General features: G+C 38.5%; 1 protein-coding gene across 1 annotated transcript; it reads right to left on the bottom strand.

The window, feature by feature from the left end:
- Positions 1–1750: 1750 nt before the first annotated feature.
- On the bottom strand, positions 1751–8100 carry LOC141761202 (uncharacterized). The gene is made up of 9 exons (XM_074624533.1): positions 8089–8100; positions 7842–7975; positions 5451–6049; positions 4989–5071; positions 4669–4860; positions 4445–4540; positions 3582–3714; positions 3013–3144; positions 1751–2915 (listed from the first exon to the last, which is right to left on the bottom strand). Exons 1-9 carry the CDS (start codon positions 8098–8100, stop codon positions 2872–2874), a joined length of 1425 nt encoding a protein of 474 aa, XP_074480634.1. The 3' UTR covers positions 1751–2871.
- Positions 8101–16880: the final 8780 nt, after the last annotated feature.

Raw genomic sequence — 16880 nt, 5'->3', positions numbered from 1 at the left:
AGATAAGAGAAGATAAGATAAGATGAACCTTTATTAATCCCCGGAGGGAAATTCAGGTGTCAAATCAGCAAACAGAGTGAAACACAGGAGAGGTAAAGGTATACAAAAATTATAAAAACAATAATAGAGATATAAAAGATACAGAGTGAATGGGTGAACATAGTGTGTGCAGTCCGTCAATAAATAAATGTAGTATGTGCAATAAATAAATGTAATATGTGCAGTCTATAAAGTTGTATATAGGATGTATAGTGTAAGTAAGTGTAAAGTGCGTCAGTGGTTAGAGTCCAAGGTGGTTGCAGATAGTGCATGTTTAAAGGTAGATAGTGCATGTTTAAAGGTACTGTAGATAGTGCATGTTTAAACTTCTTAAAGTCCTAATACTACCATCACTAATGCTTTCATTACACTATTGCATCTCTTGTATGATTAAAGGGACTATTTGTAACTTTCAGAAATGCTTGTTAACAGCGACACCCTTGGCCGTTAAGTCAACAAAAGTCAGCGTCCTGTTGCTCGCGCTTGTGCTCGCTCTACAAAGACATGAACGATCATCGCTCAAAACAGTGAGGCGACACACGTCAGCTAAAACAACAATATCACTCTATATTTCACCTGCTTGGCAGTAATGTTAGCTGACCAGACGGAGGTCTTTTCTCAAAAAACTATTGGTCCAAAAGACATCAATCGAAATGTAGACTGTCTAATGGGTATTGCCCCAGATAATGAGAACACAAACATGCTTGTCAGGCTCTTAACAACAGAAAAATGCTCCCTGGCGTGGCGCTGAAGGGCGAAAGGTGTACAGAACACCGTTATGTACCGTTACAGTCTACGTTATTACTATTTGCATCTCCTCATTGCACTTCTGTATTAATGTCACTAGATTTTATATACAATATGTAATCTCTTAATTAATGTATCTCTGCAAGATATTTGTGTTATTACCACCATTAATGCTTTCATTACACTATTGCATCTCTTGTATGATACTTGTATCTCTGCCTGTTAATAGTCTAAATTCTCCCTGATTATTGATCATACAGTACGTTGGCATCTTGTTGGTATATTACAATGAATGAACTGTGCTGATGCTGAAAACTAATTTCAGGGGGATGCCTTCAAATGGGGTCGTGTTTACCGTGTTCACGAGAAGAGTCTATATCAACGCTCCCCTCTTGTGGTATTCATGACCTCGTAAGTGGAACGTTTCTGAAAGCTCAGAGTTCACGAGTTGTGACATGTTTGTTGACGTCAGAAATGGCAGAGGCCATGGAAACATAGGGCATAATAAGTGAATATATATTGTAATTTTAGTTGTATTTTGTTTTCTTCGTAATTTTATAAAAGGTCTAAGGAAAATGTTGATATTCCCAACGACCTTATCTTTTTCCTCTGTCATTATGCCTTTGAATTTACTGCACTATGTTACCCACTTGCTAGCTTGCTAAATTGTTAGTCTCTGTGGCTTTTAGATGCAAACAGTAATGTTGATATTGTCGTTGCTTAGCAGCGGTGTTCTCACGACTTAACCACTTTAACGACAAGCATATTGTGTACACGACTTCCCGTGTTGTTAATAAGAGCTCACGAGATTAATTTAAAGGCACTATAATCCACAAAGTTGCACAACACAAAACATTTTGATAATGCTAAAGGTTCAGATTTAGATCTTCGGATCTGCTTGTTGGTGATACAGTCTAGGTTTTTGTCAACAATACCTGACAGTGTATTAATGCCACCAAGATAATCAGTTTTCATAAAATATTTATTTCAAAAATATATAATAGTCACTCAAGTTACATAATGCAATGTGCAAAATCTGTTTCACCAATATTTGGTATCATATATAGCATTCTGAGCCAATGCTTGTTTGCATGTGTACTTGCACATACACTCTAACACACACACACACACACACACACACACACACACACACACACACACACACACACACACACACACACACACACACACACACACACATATCAGCCAATGAAGGCTTCATTTTAAAATTGTTGTTGAATCAACAACAATATGTACATTCACGCAAAAGAGAGTAGCATTATAATAATAATAATAATGATAATGATAATAATAACAGTGCAAACACACATTTCTGCATTTTGCTGAAAAGAAAAAAACACAAAGCAAAAATAATTATGGTTCTTCATAAGCGCACATCTGCCTATTCTGAGGGTAAACAAAATAATATCATGGTTAACAAACAGTTTGTCATTAGCTTTTTGACAACGTTTTGACACTTATGCACTGTTGAAATTTACCAACAGATGTTTTCCTGGCATCACAGTTTCATAATTTAATGGCTCTAGACGTTGCTGTGTCACCAAGTCATGAGCTTTTTGCCACACTGTAGCAATGTAGGCTTAAAAGGTAACCAGACCGCAAACCCCAAATTTGTGTAAAGCATGCCATCTACTGGTGAAAGCCAGGTAGTGGTTCAATTGATTATAATTTGATGTTTGATTAATTGTAATAGTGCTTCTCATTTTTACCCCATTCTAACCATTTAAAGATTGATTTTCACCTGGGGAAGAGAGTGTTTGCCTGCAATTAAGTAACTTGCAGGACAGAAATCCAGCAGTCCTGTGGTTACAAAACTAAACAAAAATGGACTCTTAAAATTAATTCACTTCTTTGTTTCAGAGCCTTCGCAGATGTGAAAGCAGTCAGAAGGCTGCAGAAGAGTGACCACCCTCCACCACTCCTACTTTCACCTGATGTAAATTGATTTAATAATGATCTTAATAATCTGAGATGCACTGTGGATAGTAAACCTCCTGCGAGATGTTTATATTCAGTAGCACACTAGGGAAGTTTTTTTTTTTGTCTTGACTCATGGGGGTTTCCTCATAGCCTGGTCAGACTTAGCACACCCACAGCGATCAGCAGAGCTATAAGGGAAAAAAAACATTTATTAGGCATTGTTCAAACACACATTTTGGACAACTTTGCTCCCTTAATGAAAACAACCCTGTCTCTTATGCTTACCTTGCGTCAGAGATTGCTGGAGTGTAATACCGTGGCTAGGGGTCACCAGGTTCGTGAAGTTGCTGCTAGGATTCGCCAGGTCTATAACGCCGGTCTGTATTTGGGACACGGCTCGTCCGAAAGCAACTGTAGCTGAGAGTGCAAACAAAAGACAAAAAGTTCATTGATATTTTTTTTTTAAACACTAGGGAATATATTAATATGTTATCTGTGACAGCCTCTAGAGATGTTTTCCTTAACAATACCGATTTCGATACCTTAACTTGCAGTATTGCCCGATACCAAGAACCGATCTGATACCAGCATGATAAAAAAATATAGTTATTATTATTATTATTATTATTATTATTATTTAACAGTTTGTTGGATCTTCCACTATAAATTATGGTATCGGATTGGTGCATAGACTGGCATAATCACCGATACCCCGAATTTTGGGCAGTATCGGACGCATTTCCTTTACTGGTATCGGTATCATCAAAACTCGAATTGTCTCTATGTTCTTAGTTGACTGTTGAAAGTGCATATGATGTAAATGTGCATATATATATAGAAATATGTTGGCTTACCGTTGTTGAAAGTTCCGTTGACGACTGCCGCAGAGAGACTTGCTGCTCTATTACTGCTGTTTGGTAGAGTGACGGCAAATATGCACTGGATATTTCTTCCATTGACTCTGCCCCTCACAGAGTTCACGTTCAGCTGCAGAGCAAAGACAATTAGTTTTCAGTGGTGTATTAATATAAAACAATATTTTTATACCATGCAGATGGTGATGTTTCAATTAACGTTTGCCTTGAAATTGCTTAAGCTGCAGGTTAAATTGTAAGTATCTGTTCAGTATTTGACACGTAGAACAAAAAGAAATTAAATGGAGGTATAGACATACAAATTAGGAGTGCTGGGACGATACACCTATGTCCCGATTCGATACTATCACGATACTTAGGTGCATATTCGATATGTATTGCGATTTTTTAGTAATGTATTGCGATTCGATATTATGATTTATTGCGATTTTTGTTAACTTTTTTAACACTAGACCGTGGAAAAGGATAATCCTACACTTTTAGGGACTTTTACTTTGGAAAATATTAAAATTAATACAGTAAAAATGTTTGATTTTCAGCGTGTATGTAGTGAGAGATGTCCTGAAGACAAATATATTAGTCATTGTCAGGCATTATTTATTAAATTTTTTCCAGCAACCCAAAAATCAAAGAATAAAAAAATTTCCCAATTCATATCAATTATTTACACAGATTTGTGTATTGTAGTACATTGTTAGATGGCCGGCCGTTCATGAGTGTCATGCAGCTGCTATGAAGTCTAATTCATACTCATTGAGTTTAATCAAACAAAAGAATCAAACATGGGCTCCAACAGACTAATAACCATATCCTCACCCAGCTCTTTTCCCACCACTACTCACCTCTGTCACACTCAGCACGCCGTTGTTGAGGAAAGTGCTAAAGAATCTAACAACACCGTTGGCGTTTGCGCAGACGTAGGTTTGGGCATTTACTCCCTGTGGTGCAAAACAAAAAACGTTAAATAACCTGTTTACACAGATGACTTCAAACTAACTATATGATTGGCTGTGCGTTAGACTTCATGGTACTTTCATCTGTGATTGAGTGACAGATCTTGACATACCTGTGTGGCGCCGAATGACACGGAGAGAGCAATGTAGCCGTCTGACTCTCCTGAGAGCTCAACTACAAAGTTTTGACCGCTCGTCTGACTTAGAGAACAAAAGCTACATCCTGCTGCTGCGCCGGGTGTGCACCCCGAGGGCTGATCCAAACATAACTTGGTGTTCCCACACCCTGCCCTACTAATTAATACCTGCAAGGGAAATGAGAAACTTTTAAGTTAATAGGAAATGTGCATTTTGATGTTTTTCAACACCATCAATAAATGTGGATTCTGTTCTATTCTATTCCACTATGCTGTAGTTTTTTGGCATCACTCACCACAAGATTGTCCACTGTGGTGTTAGATATCAGTGGAGGAGCCAGTGTGGTTGTTGTTGCTGTTGTGGCCGGTGTAGTTGTTGCTAGTGTTGGTACTGTTGTGGCTGTTGTCATGTTTGGTGCTGCTGTTGTCATGTTTGGTGCTGCTGTTGTCATGTTTGGTGCTGCTGTTGTCATGTTTGGTGCTGCTGTTGTCATGTTTCCTGCTGCTGTTGTCATGTTTGGTGCTGCTGTTGTCATGTTTGGTGCTGCTGTTGTCATGTTTCCTGCTGCTGTTGTCATGTTTGGTGCTGCTGTTGTCATGTTTGGTGCTGCTGTTGTCATGTTTCCTGCTGCTGTTGTCATGTTTCCTGCTGCTGTTGTCATGTTTGGTGCTGCTGTTGTCATGTTTGGTGCTGCTGTTGTCATGTTTCCTGCTGCTGTTGTCATGTTTGGTGCTGCTGTTGTCATGTTTGGTGCTGCTGTTGTCATGTTTGGTGCTGCTGTTGTCATGTTTGGTGCTGCTGATGTCATGTTTGGTGCTGCTGTTGTCATGTTTGGTGCTGCTGTTGTCATGTTTGGTGCTGCTGTTGTCATGTTTGGTGCTGCTGTTGTCATGTTTGGTGCTGCTGTTGTCATGTTTGGTGCTGCTGTTGTCATGTTTGGTGCTGCTGTTGTCATGTTTCCTGCTGCTGTTGTCATGTTTCCTGCTGCTGTTGTCATGTTTCCTGCTGCTGTTGTCACGTTTCCTGCTGCTGTTGTCATGTTTGGTGCTGCTGTTGTCATGTTTCCTGCTGCTGTTGTCATGTTTCCTGCTGCTGTTGTCATGTTTGGTGCTGCTGTTGTCATGTTTGGTGCTGCTGTTGTCATGTTGTTTCCTGCTGCTGTTGTCATGTTGTTTCCTGCTGCTGTTGTCATGTTGTTTCCTGCTGCTGTTGTCATGTTGTTTCCTGCTGCTGTTGTCATGTTTCCTGCTGCTGTTGTCATGTTTCCTGCTACTGTAGTGCTTTGGGCGTAGGTGCCCACAGAAATCCAAGACAGCATCACAAAGAGGACAGTGAGGACCAGTCTGTTGTCCATGCCTAGAGTAGGTGGGATAAGATTATTCAGTTAATGATATGATGAAACACTTTATATACAGTTAGTTATGTCGTTACAGAGATTGTATCAGGTGAGCTCAGAGAAAATAATTAAAGGCGAAATGTTTTATTAAACATAAGACTAGGGCTGCAGCTATCGATTATTTTAGTAGTATTCAAGTATTCTACCAAGTAGTCCATTGATTAATCAAGTAATCAGATTAAAAATACTTTTGCATTATTAAGAAGCAATAGTAAATATACATCAGAGAAAATAAGACAGGTCTCTTAAATGAACAACTAATTGGTTTCCTTTTTAGAAACAATATTATCTTTCAAAAACTAAACCCATTTAGTGCATTTAAGTGCCATGTTACATTCTGCGTGCTGTCCAGTGAAAATACGCAATTACAACTAGGCAAACCAATAATAATTTTGTGATTGCTTGTGACAGCCCTAGTGTCCACCTTCAGTTGCACTCGCAAAATCAATCTGCGCACTGTTGATAGCGCCACTGCAAACCTGCTCCCCCGTGTGTTTGTGGATGGGGACGGAAAGGGGGAGGGCGGATTAAACAAAGCTTCAATGCAAAGAATTTGCAGTGATGATTTTTAGTAATCAAATTACTTAAGGAATCATTTCAGCCCTACATAAAACCCAATAGACATAATCTATAAGTGACGGTCTGTCACAGCACTGCATTCACAAACATTTTCCAAACATACAGTGGTAAGCTACGCTCTTTTGGGTTTGTGGAGGAGAACATATAGTAGATGATATACTAAAGAAGAACCATATTTAATGATAACACCCTTAAAAACAAAATCCAGGTTTATAAAATTAGGAACTAAAAATATTAGGTATGCATCGATCCAGCTTTTTCAGTCTTGATACCGATAGCGATACCTGGGCTTTGGATATCAGTATAATTAATAAGCTGTATGCCTCATTGTATGGAAGTGACAGGGACCATTCTTTTATGTGTAAGGCAACATCAGGCTTGACTTAAACATTGCTTTCTCAACTTTGTAAAACAAAATGCAACAAATAAATACATTGATAACGTAACATAAATGTAGTGAATTGTTATTATTAAAATAATAAATCGTACACCAACAACTTGGCAAAAAAATCTTCAAAATTAACAGGAATTACAATTCAGGTGTAAACTGTTTTAATGCAGCAACAAATTGGTCAAAACTTAAACAGGGATTGAGATTTCAGTATATAATGAATATAGTATATAAACATAGAATTGAATTGAATAGATCGGCCCCATTTCCGCCGATATCCTATCCAGCTATTTGAGTCAATATTGGCCCGACAGCCGATCTGGTATCGGTATCGGTGCATCCCTAATGACTGTATCATTACGGTGAAGATTTACTGGAATAGAAATGTCAATAAATATGTTAACCAATGATTTAACGATATTTAATGTGAATGTATTTCCAATAACACAGGAAAGAACACCTTGAACCTGTCATTTAGCTTACTTGTGAATTATTTTAACTGAAATCAATTCAAATTATAATTTAGGATATAAAATATAAATGTAACATTAGATTTATAATACATTTCACTTGATATTACTAAAATGCTCATAAGAATTAGCAATTACGTATAATATTCTAGGTATTGATTGCTCTTAATCACTTAATTGCTCATAATTTCTCTTGATAATTCAAAAAACGGAAACTGTCATCAACATTTTATATATATTTTTGATTATTGACTTTGCAAAAGAAACCTCCAGAAGTAATACATATCAATGTGTTGCATCGTTTGAACCTACCTGTAGCTCTTGTCTCCAGTTCCAGTGATGGGTGAAATTGGGATAAGAAGCAAAAAGATGCGCAGTTCCTTGAAATGAAGATCTTGTGTAAATTTAGTTTCAGGTGTGGCTGACAGATAGACTGCTTGCACCTCCTATGTTCTTAGCAGGATGCCAGGTAAAGATGTGACACCTGTGCTCACTGTGTCACTATTTAAACTAAGGGGGTTGGGAAGAGTTTAGAGATCAGAGCCCAAAAAAAATAAACCTTCTCTGACATCATGGATTTCTAGAGGGTGGGGCTGGGATAAGGGCTTATGGGCGTGCGTGATGGAAGCCACACATGAATGCACTTTGCCATGTCATTGCACCTTTAACGCTCTTTGTCTTTGTCTTTGTTAGAGTTTAGTTTGGCAATGAATTACTTCCTTGACTCACAATGCTTGTAAACTACATGATTGACATGATGAAGACAAGGAAACAAACACTATTGTTAAGGTATACTGTGTCTTCCTGGATGGTTCTTTTATCAAGCTGTAACACTAGTGTCATGTTAAACAACATTTAATTTTTTATAATGAAATTTAAAATATTACACATAATACTGAGGCAGGGCTCTAGACTAACTTTATATCTCAGCATTTCATTCATTGCTGTGACGAAAACTAAAAGAAATTATTTTTAAATTTGGAATTATTATTTAAAATATGAATTTAAAAATTAGAAAAGTACGCAGTTAAAACAACCGAAGAGCTAGAACACTGGCCAAGCGTCGGGGAGAAGAAAACAGAATTTTTCAAAAAAGAAGCCTATTAAGTATTTATGATTGTTTACAATTAAAAAAATATATAATACAGACAAAGAATTGTATTAAACGTTACTAAAAATAACAGGAAAACTCATCTCTGATGCAATATTCACAAGAAATAATCTGCTCAAAATTCATCCAAATTGCTCGTTTTGCCCAAACTTCCTGCAGTTATTGCGCTCACTATTTGGGTTAATTGTACAGTTTATCAGTTGTTCTGTACTGTTATTGTCATGCATTGAATATAATGTGAAATATCCATAAAATATGTCACTTATTCAGGGGTCGTCAGTTTACTTAATGATAGAAAAGAAGGGGTCCCTTCAGAAAAAACACTGGAATAGACAGTGGCTGATATCTCCATCTCATGCACTTGCATGAAAGAGAGAACCACCTTTTAGAGATTTGACTGCAAAACACCTGTTATTGTGCCGACCACTACCGCCACTCACATCCCTTTAATGAGCTCTCCACACAAACCTCCAATAGTGTCTTTCAGACAACAAACGATTGTATGTCAGTGGGTGCATGTGTAAAGGGACACGGATTGGTATATGAAACCAGTCATGAGACTGATGACACATTGCCAAGAACTGGTTTGTCAGTGGCAGCGCAACCTCTCGTGTTTGCTTCAATATGGCCATTGTATTCTGTTGTTTCTTATGAACATTCACCCTCCTTATCTATTGAGCAGGCGAGTACCGGCAAGTCTGAACTGTCAGTCTAAAACAATGGGATCACAGGACTAGACTTTTGAAAAGCAAATGGGCATGATAAGAATGTGACAAAGGATTACCGTGAAAGTGGGATGTAATAGGAAATCATTCATAAATAACATATTATTTGACTTTTTAAAGTTGAATAGGTGAGATAACTTATTGATTTTCAAAATAACTCATTTACGGTCCGGATCCAAAGTTGAGTAATGTTTTGTTTCCCCAGAAAATAAGGGACATTTTAATTACCAGCCGCTACAGCGACGTTGGTCTTATTTTTAACTTGTGTGTGTGTGTCATCATGGCAAAAATGTTGTCCGCTTCCTGTAGCGGGAACTACCACAGAAGCGGTTCTGATTAAAGTTTCGTGACTGCAAGGTGCAGTCATGAAACTTTACTGATGTTTAGTCGAGATCAAAATGAAGGTTTAGTTGAGTAGATGGCCGTGGTCCGAGTAGGGATGTCACGGTGAAGAGAATTTTCCCACTGCGTTTATTAACCGGTGACACCGGTGTCAAATCTTTACAGGTGTGTCAATGTGACCCACCAAAATAGTGGTGTATGCAATCATTTTTTGTGAGTGTGTGTGCGAGTAAAAATTTCAAAATTCATACGAGTGCATAATGATCATTGTGATCCATCGCAAGATGATGAAGAGAGCATGTGTGAGACGATGAGTATGAAGTTATCAGTGATGTTATAGCTGTGAACGTAGCAGTGCAATGTGTGTACAGTTTATTTGTTGGTGAAAAAATGCCGAAATGCTCCTGAACCCCCCTAGAGGGTCTGAGGCCCCCCACCCCCCGTCTCACAAAATCCTGTGGGAAACACTGCTTAAGGTGGGCTGACCTTTAAGGTGGACAAGCCGCCCCTCTGCGTTTTGCTAAGCTTTTCTTTTTTTTTATATTTCTTTTAACTGCTGAATTGAGCGTTAATCGGTCAACATTCTTATTGTCGGTTAAGGTTAAATGGTTGATTATTAACATCCCTAATAGACAGTGATTGTAGTCAAATTACATGGCTTACTGGTTATGAATATATAGTCTGTGCTTCATTGCAGAATCTTACAGACAAACAATTCAAAGAGAATAGAGTCATGTCATGCAGTGAAAGTCTTAGTCACGCCCTCGATGTGTTAAACCTGTTTGGTTGGCATGGTAGAGAAAGATTCCCGTTCTTATGAAACTGGTCATTTGTTTCAGCGTACAATCACGCGGTCAATCACGCACACATTTGTGGATGTCGATGTTAGATTTAAGTAACAATAGAAAACTTCAGCAGTGTGTCACATCACACACAGTACAACCTTGAGGCATGCAGTGTGTCATAAAAAGTGGTGTAAATGCTGCAAGGTAATAATGAAGACGTCATTAGAAAGTATGAGTCACTTCTACGGAACAGTGCATGAATCTAAAATAAACTCTTCTTTACACAAATGTATTGTGCTTTTCTATTCCGGGGATTTGGGCTGATTTGACAAAGGTAGACATTGTTGGTATCTATTTGTCAGTGAGTTGATGGATGAGCAGATTAGCCAAAATTGACTTTATTTCCAGACACACCCAAAAGTTTTGGTTTTGTGCGGTAAGAGCACGCTGCATCAATAATTTCATACAATGACAGAGCTGTTTGAAGCTTTCGAGTTTACTTTAAAAGGTGAGGTAGAGGTGTGAGGACAAACAGGTGTTCCAGTTGATTGCTCAGTATAACATCAGTTACTATTAGTCATTGATCTGTAGTCTCTGTAAAGATGAGACTAAAAGCCCATTAAAGTGGTTATTGGACTGATCTTCTAGCAGTTGTTATGTTACACCCTAAATCTGTACTACAGATGTTAATGATTAACCGTTTAACCGTTAACCGACATTACGAATTTTGACCGATTAATGCTATCAGTTAAACGGTTAAAAGAAATATTAAAAAATTAAAAGCTGAGCAAAACTCAGAGGAGCGGCTCGTCACTTAAAGGAGAATAGCTGGTCCACCTTAACAGCCCACCTTAAGTGAGCCTGAGTCGGTGTTGGAAGACACAGGAGCTTGGCTCGGGTCTTGAGGAGTTGTAGCATTTATTCACCGACAAATAAACTGTGCACACACACTGCACTGCTTCGTTCACAGCTACAACGTTACTGATAACTTCATACTCACCATCGTCACGCACACACACGGTCTGTCGGACACTCGCTAACGTTACGCCAGGCTGACAGACCGTCTGTGTGTGACGACGGTGAGAATGCAGTTATCACACACGTTATGTTACGCCGGGCTGAGAGAGTAGCCAGGCAGACACACAGCTGACAACCTCGCAGCTCCACTAAATGATGCAGGAGACTAAGTGGCTGCATGTGTCCACGACAATGCACTCCAGCATCATGGCTGCCAACTCTCCCAGACAAGTGAACTGGGGACTGTTGTCTTTTCAGCTGGTGATAAATGATGAACAATCAGTGTCACTCGCATTTCTCCACCTGCAATTAATGAATTTCCAGAAAAGCTTGTTCAAGTTTCAAGTTAGAGATCCTTTTATGACCACACTGCTATACCGTGTCAGATTTAATAGGTATTAGGGCTGGCCTTAATAGACTTCTTAAGGTATATCGATTAGGGATTCTAATTTTGTATTTTTTAACTGACAGATAGCGGACACTCATGAACCGATCATTAAGCGTTAACCGACAAGATAAGTGCTTTGCGTTCAGGGCTGCTTTGATTGAAGTGCCTAACAAGCCTAGCAGCTGCAACGATAAGCCGATGCACAAACAAGTTAAAACCACCATTTATCACCAGCTGCAGTATATGAGCAAAGCAGACAACTGAGTCCCCAGTTTACCTGACCGGGAGAGTTAGCAGCCACGATGCTGCGTGTATTGTCGTGGACGCATTCAGCCACTTTCCTAGTAAAAGTCTCCAATGGATCATTTCGTTTAGCTGCAAGGTTGTCAGCTGTGTGCCTGCCTGATGTACTCTGTCAGGGTGTCCGCCAGTGTATTGCAAGCCCGGCGTAATGTTAGCGATTGTCCGGTGGAGAGACAGAGCGTGTGGGTGACGACGATGAGTATGAAGTTATCAGTAACATAGCTGTGAATGTAGCAGTGCAGTGTTTATAGGACTAGGGCTGTCCTAAATACCATTTTTCGCTGTTTCGGTGTACACAAGGACCTGTACACACAGCGAACAGCGATATCCTTCTGAGAATAACTAATAATAACAATTAATGTTGAATGTGAATAATGTCCGTGTGGCTGACCCTGCGCTATGACCCCTCTGAAATGCATGTGTGCGGTGTGTGTAGGAGGGATTTCCGAAGAATACATTTCAACTTCCTTGGGTGAGTAACCTCGTGCAAATCTCCTAGTGATGACAAATATAGCTTCTTATCTTATTTATTTTTATCCCATCTACTGACTGATTGCAATCAATCAGTCTAGTTTGGCAAATCTTTATTTTGTGTTGAGAGTTCTTGTAAGTTGCCTTCGCCGCCATCTTGATGTTCTTCAATGTTCACACTTCTGCTAAAGACATAAAACATGTCATGCTGTGTACCAAAGATTAGTAAATGAAAGCTTTCATGATCTACATTGGCAGAATGGCTGAGGAGTTATATAAACCAGTGAGAACATCGGACATTGTTATACTCTGACTTTAACTTTGCTTGTTCATTTGAGCCTTAAAAATTGAAATGTGCTTATCTTATAGCCCAACCTTGCATGTAACCAACCACTGGTAGAAGGTTCTGCAACCATTAAAATGTCAGTGTATTGATGAAATTGTGTTAGGGCCTGTTGGATTTGTATTACTCCAGCCTCTGTGTACGGGTAGGTTAATACTCGGCGTGGGATTTGTGTCTGTGATATGTAACAGATCGCTTTTCAACAGAATACTTCTTGACCTTGCAGAAATGTGAGATCTGAGGTCAGTATTGCCTTGTTTGCTCAGGGTTGGCTTGAGGTTACCGTAAGACACAAAAATCCAGCTCTGCCAGTTGATCTGCATCCCTGCCACCTTGTTTTCAGTTTCCCCGTTGAGATTACAGTAAGTTTGAGACAGCATATTTATAGCATCTTCTTGCATCTTGGCCACCTGTCAACATCCACTAATCGCCCTAATTGATCGGGCGTTCACGAAACCAGGCAGATACGTTGGACAGGAATTCATGCGTTGTCACAAACAAAAACAAGTCTGTTTCTGTTTAGAGTATACTGCCAAGCATTAGTTCATCGTTGCAGAAAAAAAATCATGCGTACGTAAATCTGCATATTTGCGCACACGTTGTAGACAAATGGCCTAGAAAAAACAATATTCTAAAACCCACGTCACTGAACACTTATTTACTTTTGTGGAGAGTAAATAACTTACTTTACCACATCCGTGTTGCCAAGGACAAAAGAGGCGTTTACTTATGCACAGCGTGGCTCAACAAAGGTTTTGCAGCTGTCACCATCAAATTTGTACCTTGGAAAGAGAACAAAGTGCAGGCTGATGGTCCGTTTAGTTAACATACTTGACGAAAATGCATTTACTGAGCTTTTTAAAGTTTTCTAAAAAAAATGTTTTTTAAATTATTGTATGAAATAATACTAAAAGAATAAGACCATTTGTTTAACCCTATCGGGGTTGTATGTTAACTTTTTTTGCACATAGCACTGGTGCTACAGAGGTTGAAAGTAGTAGTTGCTATGATGAATATGGCTGCCACTATAATGGTTACCATTGGCACCACTGTGGATGCTGTTTGTAGAATTGTTGCTAATGACTTCCACCATCACTAATATACTGTACTGCCTCTGTAATGTGATGTAATGTTTATTTGTAGAACAGTTTTCATAAATTAACATAGAAAAACAGATAAAAAACCACAGTACAACAGATCGAAAACCACAAAAAAACAGATTGAAAACCACAAAAACAAATTGGGTAAGAAGTAAATGAAAGAATCAAAATATGCTGTCTTAAGGTGTGTTTTTAAGAAGACTTCTTTGTTTACTTCATGAAGAAAGGCTAATCAAATGGAGAAAAAAAAGTCAGGTGATAAGTAAAGTATTTTTTTGTCAGCGCCATAAACAGGCTGGGGCAGATTCTTTCTGCATCACACAAGAAGTATCAAGGAAATCTTTTTATGATCGGAAAACGCAGACGTGACCCACTATCATGACGCTAAGTTTCCAGAAAACTCTCTTGTGTTTCCTTCGAGTACATAGCCTACGTTAGTGGTGACTAATTGTATCAGTCAAATGAGAGTTTTCAGTATGTCACCACTGAAGATCAAAGTTTCCTCATAGCTGCATTCTTAGTGCTACCTTTACTGTAAACACTTTGTGCATGTTCTTCTGCCCTGGGGTTTAGTTGTAAAAGGAATAGGGCTGTCAAAGTTAACACGATAATGCGTTGACGCAAATTCGTTTTAACGCCACTAATTTCTTCAATGCATTAACGAAACTTGCGATTTTTGGGTTGTGGCGGGCTCAGTTTTAAAGCTACTGTCAAAGATACTGGCATCATATGAAACTAAAAAACCTAAAGAATCCATTGGTACCAACCATATCATACTACCTTGTCATGCTAAATGCAGTACCTGAGAGGGTTTCTGGACAATATTTGTCATAGTTTTGTGCTGTTAATTGATATCAATAATAGATATATACGTACATTTGCATAAAGCAGCATATTTGGCCACTCCCATGTTGATAAGAGTATTAAATCCTTGACAATTCTCCCTTTAAGGTAAATTTTGAATAGATAAAAAATGTGCGATTAGATTGACAGCCCTAACACCTTCACAAAACATGATCCATTTAATATTTAATATAAAATGTTACTAGTCAATTAGCCCATCTTTCTTTCCAACAACTTTTCATTCTTATTCATTTTTATAAATTACCTTTTCCATTCTATAAATGTCATCTACGTTGGAATCCAATTTTTTTCCAATGTCTTATTTGTTTGAGTGCTGTAATTCTCAGGATCCAAAAAAGATGCAATTCCTCCTTTTGTAGGCTTTTGGGATGTGTTCCCAGGAGTATATTGTGTTTTTCTAGGTACCTCGCAATGCATCATTGGAACTATAAATCTAACAATCTGTCTATTTTTGTTTCAAGTACATCCTTCAACCAACGTATTGAACAGATAAAAAAATGTGTGTTTTATTTGCGATTAATCACGATTAAATATGGACAATTATGTGATTAAATATTTTAATCGATTGACAGGCCTAAAAAAGAAACGCCAGGGGTACAAACATAAAGAGCTGGACCCCAGATATTACATACACATGGATGGCGCATATATGCTGCGTCACATTAAAATAAACTTTTAGAAATACTACAACTGGTATGGGTATTTTGAATTTTACCTATTTTAGCGATTGTGCAGATTATATAGTTATGGGTTGAAAGCCTGTACAAGTACACGGTGTAGAACTCTCATGTTATTTTTAATTAATACGTTTTTCATTAAGATGAATAGCAGAAGCCAAATAATGGAACTTCTATGACATCAACCCATGGTCATTAGCAGGCATATGGACGAAATGTCTTATTCAGAGATGGATTTACATGATAATGAATATTTAGCTCTAAAATGTCAAGACATTCAGAATGAATTAGTTTGCTCAGTGATTCCATGGCCTCATATTAATTAATTGAACCAACTCCAAATGACAGTGGTGCCCAAACTGGGGGAATAATCTGAGGGGTTACTATAAATATAGGGATAAGAAAGAAAAACTTTTTCAGATTTTTGTCAAAATGTACTCTAACCTCCTCAACATCCCAAAACTCCTTCAAATGAAACAAAAGGGTTGAACCGTTTAAAACTCTTATCACGAGGGTCACAAGCAGACTGCTTCATTTAAAGGGATAGTTTGGGTGTTTTGAAATGGGGTTGTATGCGGTACTTATCCAAAGTCAGTGTTTTACCTACAATAGATGGCGGTCGGCACGCCCCCCAATTTGGAGAAGCAGACAGAAGTTACCAAACGGAGGTAAAGCAATGTACAGCTGTGGACGGGGGCAGCAGCAAAACATATTTTAGCCACCTCAAAGAAAGGCCCAACTAAAATAATCAATTATATAACATATTCAAAACATTGAATTCGCGAGTTTGGCGAACAGTGATTGACAGCCGCTGCAGAGATTTGTTTGGCTCTGATTGGTTGTTTTACTTTGTGCGCGGTGAAATCTTGCAAATGCCATTAGGAGCATTCGGAGGACACCAAGAATTAATTTGTTGACCCACATATTGTTGTTCAGGTTGTTATTGTAAGGCTTAGGTCAGAAACTAGCTTGACGAGCCAGACCCATTCCATCTTTTGTTCTTTTGTTGAGTTGCTCAACTTTTTTTCCTTTTAACCTCGTTGAAAGGAAAGCACGCATGCTTGACGTGGAATGAGTTCATCGAGTTCTTATCAGATTCTTCCTCATTCAAAAGAAAGTATTTTGGTTGTTTTTCCATTATCCTTTCATAAAGGTACCGGATGCCTTTTACTTTTAGCCCCCTGCCGCGGGCCTTCATGCTGTGTAGCCCATACATTGTGTAAAT

Source organism: Sebastes fasciatus, chromosome 22, assembly GCF_043250625.1.
Source record: "Sebastes fasciatus isolate fSebFas1 chromosome 22, fSebFas1.pri, whole genome shotgun sequence".
Classification (NCBI taxonomy): Eukaryota; Metazoa; Chordata; class Actinopteri; order Perciformes; family Sebastidae; genus Sebastes; species Sebastes fasciatus.
The sequence above is the reverse complement of the archived record's forward strand: the minus strand, read 5'-3'. Positions and strand labels throughout refer to the sequence as shown.